The 19600-nt window shown below is 38.4% G+C and overlaps 1 protein-coding gene across 1 annotated transcript in view; it reads right to left on the minus strand.

Annotated features, from left to right (window-relative positions):
* Positions 1-476: 476 nt before the first annotated feature.
* The window catches only part of HEPHL1 (hephaestin like 1), a 108070-nt gene continuing 88946 nt past the window's right edge, over positions 477-19600 (minus strand). Inside the window, exons 16-20 of the mRNA XM_049889508.1 lie at positions 17647-17869; positions 15305-15444; positions 2031-2193; positions 1515-1586; positions 477-1250 (exon numbers count right to left, since the gene is read on the minus strand). Of these exons, the coding sequence (XP_049745465.1) occupies positions 1048-1250; positions 1515-1586; positions 2031-2193; positions 15305-15444; positions 17647-17869 (801 nt within the window). The 3' untranslated portion in view covers positions 477-1047. The remainder of the gene's footprint in view (positions 1251-1514; positions 1587-2030; positions 2194-15304; positions 15445-17646; positions 17870-19600) is intronic.

The following is a 19600-nucleotide window of genomic DNA, read 5'->3' on the forward strand; positions in this document are numbered from 1 at the left end:
CCGTTTTTATTTCACAGGAGATGGAAACTTGGGAAGATGCACCTAACCGAATGGAAAACCAGGCTCAAGGTTCAAGCCTGGACTCTCCTCCTGCAAAGCTTCCCTCTCCCTCAGAAGCTCCCACTAAAGTTTCAGAGAAGTCCCTGACTCTCGGGGAGAATCGAGCCTGTGAGTTCACAGATCCCAACGCTCCCAGATTCTGAGATAGAAATACAAATTCTCAAGTCGATTTTTGAAAATACAGACATAGCTACAGAAACATACTGTAAAAACAGATAACATGAAGTGAGTTGTAAACATTCAAGCATCACTACAGGTTTGTATAAAAACAGCAGCAATTTTTAAAAAATGCTTAAAAAAATTTTAAATGCCTTTTGTAACGAACAGTGTACAGGCTATTGACATAAAAGGGGGAAAGGCCAGGAAGGCTGGTTAAAGCCTCAAAAATTCATTTAGTCAAATTCTATCAGCAGATATTGACTTAGACATTTGCATGAGCTCCCTCTAGGGTCGCTACCAGTCAGAATCGACTCAAAGGCAATGGGTTCCTCAGAAAGTTCTTTTTCCCTGAAACAACTATAGGAAGCAGCTTTACGTAACAGTGTTGTAAAATTAGGACCCTTCCAGTTAGATGGCTGAGGCACAAGGCACTATAAATATTTCTAGAAGTGGTCCACCTGGAAACTTTATGGCTAGCAAAGGAAACAGTGTCTAATCTAAAGATTATGAAAAATGGAAAATTAAGGTCTCTTTCAGAGGGTGCCCCCACTTCAGTGAACTCATTCAGAGAATAGACTTAAGAGTTGCCATTTCTCAGTCAATTCTCCTTTTTCTGTATTTTATACCTGAGGATTATTCACAGCCCATTTTCAGAAATAAATAAAAGCAAATTGCATTGGATTATGTTCAGAGGATCAGACACCCAATCCCTGACACAGTGACAACCTTCCTTGGTGAACATTGCTGTGGTCCAGCTTCCCTGTTGGCTGCCATCAGCCATCCCGCCGTGGAACATCACCCCTTCCTGTCTGAGGAAGACCAGAAGATTCACAGAGCATCCGTGGGGAGAGCACAGGACTGGACTACCCGGTACTCCATCTGCTTCCTCACAGAGCGGAGTCTGAGGGAGAGAACCACCGTCGCTATCACCAGGACAAGTCCGATGATAAAAAGGATGACCAAGGCTGCCTTGGCTCCTCTGGGACCCAGGTTCTTGCCAAAGAAATAGAGCTTCTCCTTACTGGGTCCTTCTGTGAAAAAGAAAAGCAAGTGTGGGGTGATAAAAACATCTGGAAATGGATAGTGGTGATGGTCACACAGCATGGTGAATGTAATCAATATCATTGAATTGTACACTTAAAAATGGTTAAAGTGGCAAATGTTTTGTTACATGTACTTTACCACAATAAAATTTTAAAGAAAGAAAGAAAAGTGAGGTAACGGGCATCTACCTTCCCCTGAGGAGTGAAATATTTAGGCATTTACATTCAACATGAGTAAGAGGGTATCATTACCATCAGAGGGCACGGTGACTGGATGAGATGCTTCTTCAGAAGGAGACTTGGTAGAATAAGGAATCCTGTTGTCTGGACACAGAAGACAAGTTGATTGTTTAATAAACAGCAGAGTACATTATTTTCATGATGTGAGTTGTTTCAGGAGTTACTCCATTTTACCAGTGAGGACCTATCCCACCATTACATGCAAGTCTTCCTTGGATTCTCATGGTTTTGCTTCATACCAGCATACATGCTGTTCCTACCCCACCCACCTTTCAAGCTTCTGCTCATCTGTTAAGATCCAGCTGAAGCATCATGGCCTCTGTGAAGCCTTGGCTACCATTGAACTCTGTACTCTGCACTCTATAATGCTACAGGTCATTCTTTTTATGGCTACATATTTACACATCTCTCTTTCTTACTTGACTCTGAGTTCCTTGGGGGCTATGTGCGGGATTTTCTCAGGCCTCCTGTATTCAGGGTCTACAGGAAGACATCACTACAGCCGGCATCAAAGACGGACAACAGTACCTATGTTCCGGAGGACGGTGTAGGTTGTCTCCATGCCAGCATGGATGTGGTCAGACACATGACAGTGTAGCAGCCATGTTCCTGGGTGATCGGCAAACAGTTCAATGGTTTGGAATGTCCCGGGAAAGAGATCATACACATCTTCTCGGTAAGATTTATCTGTCTACAGAAAGTTAAAAAAAAAAAACAAAAACATAGCCTAGGACTTTCTGTGCTCGGCCACAGAAAGCAGAAAAAAAGGAGCAAAATAAAACCATAGCAAGCGAAGGAGGAGTCCCTGGGTGGTGCAAATGTTTAATGCCCTCAGCTGCTAACCAAAAGGTTGGAGGTTTGAGTAAACCCAGAAGTGCCTCCAAAGAAAGGCCTGGCAATCTACTTCCAAAAAGTCAGCCATTGAAAACCCTGTGGAGCACAATTCTACTCTGACATATACGGGGTTGCCATGAGTTGAAAGCAACTTGGTGGCGACTTTTTTTAAAATAGAAGGAAAGAAATAATAAAGAACACAAATCAATACAATCAAGAATAGAAAAAATAGAAATAAATCGATGAAACCAAAAGTTGGTTCTTTCGCCAGCTCAATAAAATTCATAAACCTTGTGGTAATCAGCCTGCATGATCACCCCCAATGATTCTTGCCTCCTCATATTCATAACCTTTGCAGGCCCCTCCTATATTGCATGAGAGTTGGTCTATATGGCTAAGACCACCGCTTCTGTCTTAGGCCCTCTCACTCTACTTGGGTCACTTATTCTGGGGATAACCAGCTCCCATGTTATACACACATGCAAGGAGCTGAAGCCTCGAATCAACAGCCATGTGAGTGAGCTGGGAAGTAGATCCTCCAGCCCCAGTTAAATCTCTGATGGCCGTAGCCACAGCTGACATCTTTATTGCGGCCTCATGAGAAATGCTGAATCAGAATCACCCAGCTACACTACTGCCAGATTCCTGACTCAGGGAAACCATGAAATAATAAATGTGGGGTGTTTTAGTTCACTATGTTTTTAGATTTTTGTTTGTTTGTTTGTTTCCTTGTTTTTTTTTTTTTTTATCATGCTTAAAGTGAAAGTTTACAAATCAAGTCAGTCTCTCACACAAAAGTTTATATACACCTTGCTATATATTCCTAATTGCTAGACAGCATGCTCCTTCCCTCCACTCTCTTTTCATGCCCATTAGGCCAGCTTCTGACCCCGTCTGCCCTCTCATCTCCCCTCCAGATAGGAGATGCCAACATGGTCTCATGCATCTACTTGATCCAAGAAACCCATTCTTCACCAGTATCATTTTCTATCCCATTGTCGAGTCCAATCCCTGTCTGAAGAGTTGGCTTTGGGAATGGTCCCTGTCTTGGGCTAACAGAAGGTCCGGGGACCATGACCACCGAGGTCCTTCTAGTCTCAGTCAGACCATTAAGTTTGGCCTTTTTACGAGAATTTAGGGTCTGCATCCCGCTGCTCTCCTGCTCTCTCAGGGGTTCTCTGTTCTGTTCCCTGTCAGGGCAGTATTCAGTTGTAGTTGAGTGCCATCTAGTTCTTCTGGTCTCCGGATGATGTAGTCTCTGGTTTATGTGGCCATTTCTGTCTCTTGGGCTCGTAATTAACTCGTGTCTGTGGTGTTTTTCATTCTCCTTTGCTCCAGGTAGGATGAGACCAATTGAAGCATCTTAGATGGCTGCTTGCTAGCGTTTAAGACCCCAGACATCACTCTCCAAAGTGAGATGCAGAATGTTTTCTTAATGGATTATATTATGTCAATTGACTCAGATGTCCCCTGAAACAGTGGTCCCAAAACCCCTGCCCCTGCTATTCAGTTTATTCAGGAAACTGCTTTTGGTTTAGTCCAGTTGTGCTGACCTCGCCTGTATTGAGTATTGTCTTTCCCTTCACCTAAAATAGTTCTTATCTACTATCTAATTAGTGAATACCCCTCTCCATACCTCCCTCCCCCCTCTCGTAACCATCAAAGAATATTTTCTTCTCTGTTTAAACTATTTCTCCAGTTCTTAGAATAGCGGTCTTATACAATATTTGTCCTTTTGCAACTGACCAATTTCACTCAGCATAATACCTTCCAGATTCCTTCATGTTATGAAATGTATCACAGATTCATCACCGTTCTTAATGATGTGTAGTATTCCATTGTGTGAATATACCATAATTTATTCACACATTCATCTGTCGGTGGGCACCTTGGTTGCTTCTATCTTTTTGCTATTATAAACAGTGCTGCAATGAACATGGGTGTGCATATATCTGTTTGTGTAACGGCTCTTATTTCTGTAGGATATATTCCAAGGAGAGGGATTGCTGGATCGTATGGTAGTTCTATTTCTAGCTTTTTAAGGAGTTAAAAATCGATTTCCAAAGTGGTTGTACCATTTTACACTCCTACCAGCAGTGTATAAAGTGTTCCAGTCTCTCCACAACCTCTCCAACATTTATTCTTTTTTGTGTTTTTTGGATTAATACCAGCCTTGTTGGAGTGAGATGGAATCTCATTGTAGTTTTGATTTGCATTTCTCTAATGGCTAATGATTGTGGGCATTTCCTCATGTATATGTTAGCTATCTGAACGTCTTCTTTAGTGAAGTGCCTGTTCTTTTGCCCATTTTTTAATTGGATTAGTTGTCTTTTTGTGGTTGAGTTTTTGCAGTATCATGTAGATTTTAGAGATCAGGCGCTGAACAGAAACATCATAGCTAAAAACGTTTTCCCAGTCTGTAGGTGGTCTTTTTACTCTTTTGGTGAAGTCTTTGGTTGAGCATAGGTGTTTGATTTTTAGGAGGCCCCAGTTATCTAGTTTCTCTACTGCATTGTTAGTAATGTTTTGTATACTATTTATGCCATGTATTAGGGCTTCTAACGTTGTCCCTATTTTTTCTTCCATGATCTTTATCATTTTAGATTTTATATTTAGGTCTTTGATCCATTTTGAGCTCATTTTTGTGCATGGAGTGAGGTATGGGTCTTGTTTCATTTTTTTGCAGATGGATATCCAGTTATGCCAGCACCATTTGTTTAAAAGGCTGTCTTTTTCCCATTCAACTGACTTTGGGCCTTTGTCAAATATCAACTGCTCATATGTGGATGGATTCTCAATTCTGTTCCATTGGTCTATGTATCTGTTATTGTACCACTACCAGGCTGCTTTGACTACTGTGGCTGTATAATAGGTTCTAAAATCAGGTAGAGTAATGCCTCCCACTTTCTTCTTCTTTTTCAGTAATGCTTTACTGATCCACGGCCTCTTTCCCTTCTGTATGAAGATGGTGATTTGTCTCTCCATCTCATTAAAAAATGTCATTAGAATTTGGATCAGAATTGCATTGTATCTATAGATCGCTTTTGGTAGAATAGGCAATGTTAAGTATTCCTATCCATGAGCAAGGAATGTTTTTCCACTTATGTAGGTCTCTTTGGGTTTCTTGCAGTAGCGTTTTGGAGTTTTCTTTGTATAGGTCTTTTGCATCTCTGGTAAGATTTATTCCCAAGTACTTTATCTTCCTGGGGGCTACTGTAAATGGTATTGATTTGGTGATTTCCTCTTTGATGTTCTTTTTTGTTGGTGTAGAGGAATCCAACTGATTTTTGTATGTTTATCTTGTATCCTGATGCTCTGCTGAACTCTTCTATTAGTTTCAGTAGTTTTCTTGAGGATTCCTTCGGGTTTTCTGGGTATAAGATCATGTCATCTGCAACAAGAGATACTTTTACTTCCTTCTCGCCAATCTGGATGCCCTTTATTTCTTTTTCTTGCCTAATTGCTCTGGCTAGCACCTCCAGCACAATGTTGAATAAGAGTGGTAATAAAGGGCATCCTTGTCTGGTTCCTGATCTCAAGGGGAATGCTTTCAGACTCTCTCCATTTAGAATGATGTTGGCTATTGACTTTGTATAAATGCCCTTCATTATGTTGAGGAATTTTCCTTCTATTCCTATTTTGCTGAGAGTTTTTATCATGAATGGTTGTTGAACTTTGTCAAATGCTTTTTCTGTATCAATTGATAAAATCATGTGATTTTGTCTTTTGTTTTATTTATATGATGGATTACATTAATTGTTTTTCTAGTCTTGAACCATCCCTGTATACCTAGTATGAATCCCACTTGGTCATGGTGAATTATTTTTTTGATACGTTGTTGAATTCTATTGGCTAGAATTTTGGTGAAGATTTTTTCATCTAAGTTCATGAGGGATATGGGTCTGTAATTTTCTTTTTCTGTGGTGTCTTGTCCTGCTTTAGGTACCAGGGATACTCTGGCTTCATGGAATGAATTTGGGAGTATTCCGTCCTCTTCTATGCTCTGAAATATCTTTAGTAGTAGTGGTATTACTTCTTCTCTGAAAGTTTGGTAGAACTCTGCAGTGAAGCTGTCAGGGCCAGGGGTTTTTTTTGTTGGAAGTTTTTTTGATTACCTTTTCAATCTCTTCTTTTGTTATGGGTCTATTTAGTTGTTCTACCTCTGGACGGATCATGTTTTTTAATCCACCCTGCCACTCCTGTCTCTTTATTGGTGCATTTAGTCCATTTACATCAGCATAACTATGGATAGGTATGAATTTAGTGTTGTCATTTTGATGTCTTTTTTGTGTGTTGTTGACAGTTTCTTTTTCCCACTTAATCTTCTGTGCTGAGTAGTTTTTCTTTATATATCGTCCTTTCCTCATATTCGTTGTTGTTGATTTTATTCCTGCTGCGTCTATTTTTTTCTTGTATTTTATTTTGATGTGTAGGATAGTTTGTCTCCTTTGTGGTTACCTTAATATTTACCCCTATTTTTCTAAGGTTGAATCTAACTTTTATTTCTTTGTATTGCCTTGTCTTCCTCTCCGTATGAAAGATCTATGACTACATTTCTTAGTTTCTCTTTATTGTTTTGATATTGTCTTCTTTTACATAATGACATCGCTGTTTCTCTGTTTTGAGGTTTTTTTTTTAATCTTGATTTATTTTTATGATTTCCCTGTCTGGGTTGACATCTGATTGCACTGTCCAGTGTTCTAGTCTCAGGTTGATACCTGATATTATTGATTTTCTAACTAAGGAACTCCCATTAGTATTTCTTGTAGTTTTGGTTTGGTTTTTATAAATTCCCTAAACTTCTGTTTATCTGGAAATGTCCTAATTTCACCGTCATATGTGAGAGATATTTTGCTGGATATATGATTCTTGGTTGGCAATTTTTTTCCTTCAATGCTTTATACAAGTTATCCCGTTGCCTTCTTGCCTGCGTGGTTTCTGCCAAGTGGTCTGAGCTTATTCTTATTGACTCTCCTTTGTAGGTGACTTTTCATTTATCCCTAGCTGCTCTTAAAATTCTCTCTTTATCTTTGGTTTTGGCAAGTTTGATTATAATATATCTTGGAGACTTTCTTTTTAAAATCTACCTTATGTGGAGTTTGATGAGCATCTTGGATAGATATCTTCTCATCTTTGACGATATCAGGGAAGTTTTCTGCCCCCAAGTCTTAAAGAATTCTCTCTGTATTTTCTGTTATTCCTCTCTGTTCTGGTACTCCGATCACTCATAGGTTATTTCTCTTGATAGAGTCCCACATGATTCTTAAGGTTTCTTCATTTTTTTAAATTATTTTATGTATTTTTCTTAAAATACATTGGTGCCAAGTGCTTTATCTTCAAGTTCACCAATTCTGCCTTCCAGTTGCTCAATTCTGCTCCTCTGACTTTCTAGTGAGTTGTCTAATTCTGTAATTTTATTCTTGATCTTCTGAATTTCGGATTGCTGTCTCTCTATGGATTTTTGCAGCTTATTAAATTTTTTATTATGCTCTTCAATAACCTTTTTCACTTCTTCAACTACTTTATCTGTGTGTTCCTTGGCTTGTTCTGCATATGCCTGATCTCCTGAACTGGTTTTAGATTTTTAATACACTTTTTTTTATAATAATTTTTATTGAGCTGTAAGTGAACATTTACAAATCAAGTCAGTCTGTCACATATAAGCTTATATACACCTTACTCCATACTCCCACTTACTCTCCCCCGAATGAGTCAGCCCTTCCAGTCTCTCCTTTCGTGACAATTTTGCCAGTTTCTAACCCTCTCTACCCTCCTATCTCCCCTCCAGACAGGAGATGCCAACACAGTCTCAAGTGTCCACCTGATACAAGTAGCTCACTCTTCATCAGCATCTCTCTCCTACCCATTGTCCAGTCCCTTCCATGTCTGATGAGTTGTCTTCGGGAATGGTTCCTCTCCTGGGCCAACAGATGGTTTGAGGACCATGACTGCCGGTATTCCTCTAGTCTCAGTCAGACCATTAAGTCTGGTCTTTTTATGAGAATTTGGGGTCTGCATCCCACTGATCTCCTGCTCCCTCAGGGGTTCTCTGTTGTGTTCCCTGTCAGGGCAGTCATCGGTTGTGGCCGGGCACCACCTAGTTCTTCTGGTCTCAGGATGATGTAGATCTCTGGTTCATGTGGCCCTTTCTGTCTCTTGGGCTCATACTTATCGTGTGACCTTGGTGTTCTTCATTCTCCTTTGGTCCAGGTGGGTTAAGACCAACTGATGCATCTTAGATGGCCGCTTGTTAGCATTTAAGACCCCAGACGCCACATTTCAAAGTGGGATGCAGAATGTTTTCATAATAGAATTATTTTGCCAATTGACTTAGAAGTCCCCTTAAGCCATAGTCCCCAAACCCCCGCCCTTGCTCTGCTGACCTTTGAAGCATTAAGTTTATCCCAGAAACTTCTTTGCTTTTGGTCCAGTCCAGTTGAGCTGACCTTCCCTGTATTGAGTATTGTCCTTCCCTTCACCTAAAGTAGTTCTTATCTACTAACTAATCAGTAAATAACCCTCTCCCACCCTCTCTCCCTCCCCCCCTCGTAACCACAAAAGTATGTGTTCTTCTCCGTTTTTTCTATTTCTCCAGATCTTATAATAGTGGTCTTATACAATATTTGTACTTTTGCCTCTGACTAATTTCGCTTAGCATTATGCCTTCCAGGTTCCTCCATGTTATGAAATGTTTCACAGATTCGTCACTGTTCTTTATCGATGCATAGTATTCCATTGTGTGAATATACCACAATTTATTTAACCATTCATCCATTGATGGACACCTTGGTTGCTTCCAGCTTTTTGCTATTGTAAACAGTGCTGCAATAAACATGGGTGTGCATATATCTGTCCGTGTGAAGGCTCTTATTTCTCTAGGGTATATTCTGAGGAGTGGGATTTCTGGGTTGTATGGTAGTTCTATTTCTAACTGTTTAAGATAACGCCAGATAGATTTCCAAAGTGGTTGTACCATTTTACATTCCCACCAGTAGTGTATAAGAGTTCCAAACTCTCCACAGCCTCTCCAACATTTATTATTTTGTGTTTTTTGGATTAATGCCAGCCTTGTTGGAGTGAGATGGAATCTCATCGTAGTTTTAATTTGCATTTCTCTAATGGCTAATGATCGAGAGCATTTTCTCATGTATCTGTTAGCTGCCTGAATATCTTCTTTAGTGAAGTGTGTGTTCATATCCTTTGCCCACTTCTTGATTGGGTTGTTTGTCTTTTTGTGGTTGAGTTTTAACAGAATCATATAGATTTTAGAGATCAGGCGCTGGTCGGAGACGTCATAGCTGAAATTTTTTTCCCAATCTGTAGGTGGTCTTTTTACTCTTTTGGTGAAGTCTTTGGATGAGCACAGGTGTTTGATTTTTAGGGGATCCCAGTTATCTGGTTTCTCTTCGTCATTTTTGGTAATGTTTTGTATTCTGTTTATGCCTTGTATTAGGGCTCCTAAGGTTGTCCCTATTTTTTCTTCCATGATCTTTATTGTTTTAGTCTTTATGTTTAGGTCTTTGATCCACTTGGAGTTAGTTTTTGTGCATGGTGTGAGGTATGGGTCCTGTTTCATTTTTTTGCAAATGGATATCCAGTTATGCCAGCACCATTTGTTAAAAAGACTATCTTTTCCCCAATTAACTGACACTGGTCCTTTGTTAAATATCAGCGGCTCATATATGGATGGATTTATATCTGGGTTCTCAATTCTGTGCCATTGGTCTATGTGCCTATTGTTGTACCAGTACCAGGCTGTTTTGACTACTGTGGCTGTATAACATGTTCTAAAATCAGGTAGAGTGAGGCCTCCCACTTTCTTCTTCTTTTTCAGTAATGCTTTACTTATCCGAGGCTTCTTTCCCTTCCATATGAATTTGGTGATTTGTTTCTCCATCACATTAAAAAATGTCATTGGAATTTGGATCGGAAGTGCATTGTATGTATAGACGGCTTTTGGTAGAATAGACATTTTTACTATGTTAAGTCTTTCTATCCATGAGCAAGGTATGTTTTTCCACTTAAGTAGGTCCTTTTTAGTTTCTTGTAGTAGTACTTTGTAGTTTTCTCTATATAGGTCTTTTACATCTTTGGTAAGATTTATTCCTAAGTATTTTACCTTCTTGGGGGCTACTGTGAATGGTATTGATTTGGTTATTTCCTCTTCGATGTTCTTTTTGTTGGTGTAGAGAAATCCAAGTGATTTTTGTATGTTTATCTTATAACCTGAGACTCTGCCAAACTCTTAGTTTCAGTAGTTTTCTGGAGGATTCCTTAGGGTTTTCTGTGTATAAGATCATGTCATCTGCAAATAGACATAATTTTACTTCCTCCTTGCCAATCCGGATGCCCTTTATTTCTTTGTCAGGCCTAATTGCTCTGGCTAGGACCTTTAGCACAATGTCGAATAAGAGCAGTGATAAAGGGCATCCTTGTCTGGTTCCCGTTCTCAAGGGAAATGCTTTCAGGTTCTCTCCATTTAGAGTGATGCTGGCTGTTGGCTTTGTATAGATGCCCTTTATTATGTTGAGGAATTTTCCTTCAATTCCTACTTTGGTGAGAGTTTTTATCATAGATGGGTGTTGGACTTTGTCAAATGCCTATTCTGTATCAATTGATAAGATCATGTGGTTTTTTTCTTTTGTTTTATTTATGTGGTGGATTACATTAATGGTTTTTCTAATATTAAACCAGTCTTGCATACCTGATATAAATCCCACTTGGTCGTGGTGGATTATTTTTTTGATATGTTGTTGAATTCTATTGGCTAGAATTTTGTTGAGGATTTTTGCATCTATGTTCATGAGGGATATAGGCCTGTAATTTTCTTTTTTTGTGATGTCTTTACCTGGTTTTGGTATCAGGGAGATGGTGGCTTCATAGAATGAGTTAGGTAGTATTCCGTCATTTTCTATGCTTTGAAATACCTTTAGTAGTAGTGGTGTTAACTCTTCTCTGAAAGTTTGGTAGAACTCTGCGGTAAAGCCATCCAGGCCAGGGTTTTTTTTGTTGGCAGTTTTTTGATTACCGTTTCAATCTCTTTTTTTGTTATGGGTCTATTTAGTTGTTCTATTTCTGATTGTGTTAGTTTAGGTAGGTAGTGTTTTTCCAGGAATTCATCCATTTCTTCTAGGTTTGCAAACTTGTTAGAGTACAATTTTTGGTAATAATCTGATATGATTCTTTTAATTTCAGTTGGGTCTGTTGTGATGTGGCCCTTCTCGTTTCTTATTCGGGTTATTTGTTTCCTTTCCTGTATTTCTTTAGTCAGTCTAGCCAATGGTTTATCAATTTTGTTAATTTTTTCAAAGAACCAGCTTTTGTCTTTGTTAATTCTTTCAATTGTTTTTCTGTTCTCTAATTCATTTAGTTCAGCTCTAATTTTTATTATTTGTTTTCTTCTGGTAACTGATGGATTCTTTTGTTGCTCATTTTCTATTTGTTCAAGATCTAGGGACAGTTCTCTGATTTTGGTTCTTTCTTCTTTTTGTATGTGTGCATTTATCGATATAAATTGGCCTCTGAGCACTGCTTTTGCTGTGTCCCAGAGGTTTTGATAGGAAGTATTTTCATTCTCCTTGCATTCTATGAATTTCCTTATTCCCTCCTTAATGTCTTCTATAACCCAGTCTTTTTTCAGGAGGGTATTGTTCAGTTTCCAAGTATTTGATTTCTTTTCCCTAATTTTTCTCTTATTGATTTCCACTTTTATGGCCTTGTGGTCTGAGAAGATGCTTTGTAGTATTTCGATGTTTTGGATTCTGCAAAGGTTTGTTTTATGACCTAATATGTGGTCTATTCTAGAGAATGTTCCATGTGCACTAGAAAAAAAAGTATACTTTGCAGCAGTTGGGTGGAGAGTTTTGTGTAAGTCAATGATGTCAAGTTGGTTGATTGTAGTAATTAGGTCTTCCGTGTCTCTATTGAGCTTCTTACTGGATGTCCTGTCCTTCTCCGAAAGTGGTGTGTTGAAGTCTCCTACTATAATTGTGGAGGTGTCTATCTCACTTTTCAGTTCTGTTAAAATTTGTTTTATGTATCTTGCAGCCCTTTCATTGGGTGCATAAATATTTAATATGGTTATATCTTCCTGGTCAATTGTCCCTTTTATCATTATGTAGTGTCCTTCTTTATCCTTTGTGGTGGATTTAACTTTAAAGTCTATTTTGTCAGAAATTAATATTGCTACTCCTGCTCTTTTTTGCTTATTGTTTGCTTGATATATTTTTTTCCATTCTTTGAGTTTTAGTTTGTTTGTGTCTCTAAGTCTAAGGTGTGTCTCTTGTAGGCAGCATATAGACGGATCGTGTTTCTTTACCCAGTCTGAGACTCTCTGTCTCTTTATTGGTGCATTTAGTCCATTTACATTCAGCGTAATTATAGATAAGGATGTGTTTAGTGTTGTCATTTTGATACCTTTTTATGTGTGTTGTTGACAATTTCATTTTTCCACTTACTTCTTTGTGCTGAGACGTTTTTCTTTGTAAATTGTGTTCCTCATTTTCATAGTATTTGACTTTATGTTTGCTGAGTCGTTACATTTTTCTTGGTTTTTATTTTGAGTTATGGAGTTGTTATACCTCTTTGTGGTTACCTTAATATTTACCCCTATTTTTCTAAGTAAAAACCTAACTTGTATTGTTCTATATCGCCCTGTATCACTCTCCATATGGCAGTTCTATGCCACCTGTGTTTAGTCCCTCTTTTTGATTATTGTGATCTTTTACATATTGACTTCAATGATTCCCTGTTACGAGCTTTTTTTTTTTTTTAATTAATCTTAATTTGTTTTTGTGATTTCCCTATTTGAGTTGATATCAGGATGCTCTGTTTTGTGACCTTGTGTTGTGCTGGTATCTGATATTATTGGTTTTCTGACCAAAGAATTTCCTTTAGTATTTCTTGTAGCTTTGGTTTGGTTTTTGCAAATTCTCTAAGGTTGTGTTTATCTGTAAATGTCTTAATTTCACCTTCATATTTCAGAGAGAGTTTTGCTGGATATATGATCCTTGGCTGGCAGTTTTTCTCCTCAGTGCTCTGTATATGTCATCCCATTGCCTTCTTGCCTGCATGGTTTCTGCTGAGTAGTCTGAACTTATTCTTATTGATTCTCCATTGTAGGAGACCTTTCTTTTCTCCCTGGCTGCTTTTAAAATTTTCTCTTTATCTTTGGTTTTGTCAAGTTTGATGGTAATATGTCTTGGTGATTTTCTTTTTGGATCAATCTTAAATGGGGTTCGATGAGCATCTTGGATAGATATCCTTTTGTCTTTCACGATGTCAGGGAAGTTTTCTATCAACAGATCTTCAACTATTCTCTCTGTGTTTTCTGTTATCCCTCCCTGTTCTGGGACTCCATTCACACGCCAGTTATTCTTATTGATAGAGTCCCACATGATTCTTAGGGTTTCTTCATTTTTTTTAATTCTTTTATATGATTTTTTTTCAGCTATATTGGTGTTAATTCCCTGGTCCTCCAGATTTCCCACTCTGCATTCTAATTGCTCAAGTCTGCTCCTCTGACTTCCTATTGGATTGTCTAATTCTGTAATTTTATTGTTAATCTTTTGGATTTCTGAATGCTGTCTCTCTATTGATTCTTGCAACTGATTAATTTTTCCACTATGTTCTTGAATAATGTTTTTGAGCTCTTCAATTGCTTTATCAGTGTGTTCCTTGGCTTTTTCTGTAGATTGCCTTATTTCATTTCTGAGGTCATCCCTGATGTCTTGAAGCATTCTGTAAATTAGTTTTTTATTTTCTGTATCTGGCAATTCCAGGATTGTATCTTCATTTGGGAAAGATTTTGATTCTTTAGTTTGGGGAGTTGTAGAAGCAGTCATGGTCTGCTTCTTTATTAGATTTTTAATACACTTTTAAAATGTAGGTTGAAAAAGCCAAATTCTGAAATACAGCATAGCCATTTGCAACATGAAACTCTGTAACCATTATAGGCTAGTACTTAGTATCCTCAACTGATATTGAATAAATATACAGAAGGAAGAGGTTATTAGAGGTTTTATGAAAGTTGCTGTTTATTCCTTTATATGTAGAAAAGGATCTATACACAGATTAGATACGATCATTCTTTTTTATTCTCCTTCTTTGCAGACGGCACTGAGAACTTGAGAAGACAGATGTTCTTACCCCTGGAAATTCTGATCCAGTGGGTCTGGGGTAGGGCCTGGCAAACTGTGTCTTAGCTAGCTCTCCAGTGACTCTACTGTGCAGCCAGCACCACCCATATGGTTCAGCTTGATGCTGAGAGACAGAAGGTCACACATGGTCCAGCCTAGATTACTAGGACAAGGGTCAAGATAAAGTTTGGGGCCTATGCCAGGGCTAGAAGTATGTCCTTTACTGGGCAAGGCTATTCTGTTAGCTAATCACACAGAAAAGAGAACGAGAAAGGGAAAGGAAAAACAGAAAGGAAAAGGAACCAAATACTATGAGTGCTTTTAGGAAGCACTGAGTTTCTGTTTATGGTGATAGAAAGTCTGACAATGGATATTGGTAGTGGTTGCACAGCATGATTGATGTAATTGTTGTCACTGAACTGTACACATAAAAAATGTTGAACTTGCAAATGTTTTGTTGTTTGTATTTTTACAGCAATAAACAAAAAGTCCACAAATACTATGGGTGCTTTCATCTACAATATTAATGGTATAAACCAGGGTGGTCAGGATCATCCCCATCTAACTGATGAGAAAACTCTCATCTGAAAGTCAGAGAGTTTTTATAAGCACAATAAAATACATATAAAGAAATGAGTCAGAATCAACTCGACAGCAATGGGTTTTTGAGTATCATGGGAAGGGTATAATTACATCATCCTGTTCCGTTCTCTAAAATGAACCACCACCCCTCACAAGCATTATGGCCAAGTAACCTTCTTATTTCATGGTGAAATTACATTAAATGGATTAGTTCAAAAAATCTTCCTCCAAACATTTCCTTGTACTTACTTTTAAAAGAAAGCTCTCAGCATGATAATGGATGGTATGTATGTCCACTTCACTTCCAATTCCTAACAAATACCAGTTTGTCATTGAATCTTCATTCATTATGAGCCCATGGAGATTCCCAAATATCTTCCCATTAATAGCTAGGAAGGTTAAAAAGAAAAAAAAAAAAAAAAAGCCTTTGATTAGTGAAGAGACACATATTACTTAATCTGGTTTTAGAAATGATCCAAGAAGATCTTTAGGTTACCAATATTTTCATCAGCCTGATAAACACGTAACAATCTCACTCACATTTACCAGTGCCGCCACCATTCTAGGTCCAAAATTCAGATTACTAAGAAATCCTTATTCAAAGAGAACCAGAAAAGAGAAACGGTATTTTAGTTTTTAACAGTACATCTTGGGTGGCTGTGATTGTTTGTTTGCTCCACATATTCTCTTTAGGGAATGGATTACAAACTCATTTGTGAGGTAGCCAGATTTATATTATTCTACAGATAAGCAGACTAAAGCACACAAAAAAATCAAGTTTCTGTAAATCAAAACTGAATGAATCAGAAGCTATTTCTTTAGTAGCTCACTTCCTGAGTGCTAGTTTGGGGCAAAAGGAGCCCTGGTGGCACAGTTAAGTACTCGGCTACTAACTGAAAGGTTGGTGGTAAAACCCACTATCGGCTCCATGGGAGAAAAGACCTGGCAACCTGCTCCTGTAGAGATTACAGCCTGGGAAACCCTATGAGGCAGTTCTACTCTGTCCTACACGGTCTCTATGAGTTGGAATTTACTTGACAGCACAAAACAAGAAGAAGTTTGGAGCAAGTTCCTAAAAAAAAAAAATTTTTTTTTTTTTTTTTCTGACTGAATTCCAAAGGAAGAAATGCTTTACATGGGCTGAATCCATTAACATAACAATGTTTACTAAATGTTTATTAAAAATAGAGCATGCTAAACTTTCAGGAGAGGGAAGCAAATTTGGTAGGGGAAAGAGTAGCTGAATTGGAATCAGCCTACTCTAATCTAAGCATTTAACTGGCTTTGAGACCGGGCAAGGCCTATCTTCTTGAATACTCTTGGTCAAAAAGAGTTCTTGGTGAAAAGAACCAATGGAACACAACTACCAGATTCCCCGCCAGATTGAGTCCAGCACAACTAGATGATGCCCAGCTACCACCACCGACTGCTCTGACAGGGATCACAATAGAGGGCCCCAGACAGAGCTGGAGAAAAATGTAGAACAAAATTCTAACTCACAAATAAAGACCAGACTTACTGGTCTGACAGACACTGGAGAAACCCTGATAGTATGGCCCCCGATATCCTTTTAACTCAATACTGAAGTCACTTCTGAAGTTCTCCCTTCAGCCAAAGATTAGACAGAAGCATAAAACAAACAATAATGCACGTAGCTCAACCATGTATGTGAGACTAAATGGTCACACCAGCCCAGGGGCAAGGACAAGAAGTCAGGAGGGGACAGGAAAGCTGGATGAATGGAAATGGGGAACCCAAGGTCAAGAAGGGGAGAGTGTTGACATGTCACTGGGTTGGCAACCAATGTCACAAAACAATATGTGTATTAATTGTTTAATGAGAAACAAACTAATTTGCTCTGTAAACCTTCACCTAAAAAAAAAAAAAAACAACTGTTGCAGTCGAGAGATTCTGACTCATTGCAACCCTATAAGACAGAGTAGAACTGCCCCACAGAGTTTCCAAGGAGCACCTGGTGGATTCGAACTGCTGACCTTTTGGTTAGCAGCCATAGCACTTAACCACCACCATGCCACCAGCACACACACACACAAAAAAGGAGCTCTTGGTGAGAAAGTGTGGATGTGTCAATTTGAACGTATTATTTCCACCGGAAAAAAAATTATACAGAATTAAATAAATCAAACAAAACCAAATCCACTGCCGTCATCTCGTTTCCAACTCGAAGTGACCCTAAAGGGTTTCCAGGGCTATAAATCTTTACAGAAGCGGACTGCCACATCTTTCTCCCACGAAGCAGCTGGTGGGTTTGAACTGCCAATCTTTTGGTTAGCAGCCGACCACTTCATACCACTGCACCACCAGGGCTCCTTTCAGGGATGAAGGTCCCTAGACAGTTGGACCAAACCTCAACGACTTTGCTGCCAGCCAACGATTGGCTAGGCTTCCTCACTCTGAAGGAGAATTTTAGAGGACTTTCTTCAGTCCAAGTGCCCCTGGGTATGGGAAAAGGCTTAGAGAAGGAGGCTGGGGGCCTCCTACAATTATAGGAATTTGCATGAGCTTGTTTTTTTAATATATTTTTTTGGTTTATCTCCACAATGGTCTTCTTTTTTAAACTCCTGATATACCATGCATTTTGTTGCTCTCCTCAAAATCATCGGTGTGTTTAAAATCTCGTGGATCTTTATTGAGATATTTCTTAATATTGTCATCCAGATACCAGGATTCATTCTCATTAAATACCAAAAACAAGAGAGCAAATTCATAATCAACATCTCTTCTTCTTCCCTTTTCATTCAACACTCCTTCTCTGCATGTAATCAGAGGACCCATCAAACCACTATATGTGTCCTGAAAGAAAAACAAATTGAATTAGAAGAGCCTTCAAATACTTTAATAATATAAATCAAGTGCTTGTAGGGCAGTCATTGTAAAAAGACTATTGGCCATGAAAATAGGTACAAAGAAGCCCTGGAGAATCAAGGAGCTCTTTATGAAAATTTAGGAAAGTACCTAAAAATTTACTACAGGGTAACACTTTGAGAGTCCCTCAGGAATTACTGAGTCTCCAGAACCTTGCCTCGTGTCTAGTAGATAGATAGTCCTCAATCAATACTTGTTGAATAAATGAATGCTTATTTCTATTCTATTTTACTGTTTGCTTTTCAAGTGAGACTATATAGTTTTATACAGATGCTTATACTCCACTTTCTACAGGTAAAAGTGGACGTAGTGATTACTAAATGCTATGGGACCATGGATGATCTCCTAGTCAAGTCATTCAGCCCCAAGCTCTCTTTTGAAGGAAAACACCTGCATTTCCAACTGCCTACTTAGATGTTCTACCTGGATGTGTTTCCTGCAGCAATGCAATCTACTAAGCATGTCTAAAATGGAATTTATTTTCTCAGACCGCTTCCTCTTCCTAAATTCTCTATTTCTTTTAATAGCACTATAATATTCCCTGTCATTTAGGTTGGAAAACTTGATTTTTAATGTTTAATTCTTTTTTCTTCCCACCTTTTCCATCCAGTTTTCTGTCAAATCTTCCTTCCACTCTCTCCCTCCTCTTCATAATGCCTCTCCATTCTGTGACTTCCTTTCCATTCCATCTGCCCTCATCCTAGTGAGGGATCTCAATGCCTCACCCTGGTCTAGAAATTGACTCCTCACTATCTCTGGCTCACCCCACCTCCAGCCCAACCTGCTGACCATCATTAGATTAATCTCATCACTCCCATATCTAGAAGTCTCCTGTGATTTTCATTGCCTACCGAATAATGTACAAACTTTTGACAGGTCTTTAAATCCCTCCATGTACTTCCCAAAGAACTTTTCTAGTTTAAGCTCCCCCACTGCTCTTGTTTTGTACCCTATATGACAGCCAAAGGGACTCTCAACTTTTCCCAAACACAACTTTTACTTTCATATCTTCCACTTTGCTCATAATACTGTCTTTTCCAAGACTGTCTTCCAGTGCCTCCTATACTATCTTGGATATCCCACTGTGTCCATGGTACTCAACCAGCTCCAGAATTGCATTATAGTTATGGGTTGAACATGTATTATTTGTAATCCTTACAGTACTTGGTAGGGTCATTTGCATATAACAAGTGCACAATAAATATTTGTTAGGATATACAAATGAATAAACAAAAATAAATGTGGTTTCCCATAATTACAATATGTAAAGTTTTTTGAGTTTATTTCATCAAGTGTCTTGTATGTCTAATTCCTGAATACGCACTATCCAGTCCAACTCAAGGACATTAACACAAGCTATCTATTATATTAAAAAAAGGTTAAGATAATCCTTCACTTTTTTATAATGGGCAATGCTTACATTTTATATCAGATAAGACTTTAGTTTGGACTTTAGTTTATAATGTATAATTAAAGACTGTAGTTGTTTTACGTACACATATCTGACTCAAATTAGTATTGAATCTTTGCCTTTTATTTCCAAGTGAAGTTAGCCTATTCATCATTCAGCTAGCTTTGTGGCTTCAATTACTATGGTTGGAGTCTGCTTTTTTTCCCCTGAGCCCTGGTAGCCATGGTAATATCTTTAAAATTAATAGA

This window comes from Elephas maximus, chromosome 7 (genome assembly GCF_024166365.1).
Source record: "Elephas maximus indicus isolate mEleMax1 chromosome 7, mEleMax1 primary haplotype, whole genome shotgun sequence".
Lineage (NCBI taxonomy): Eukaryota > Metazoa > Chordata > Mammalia > Proboscidea > Elephantidae > Elephas > Elephas maximus.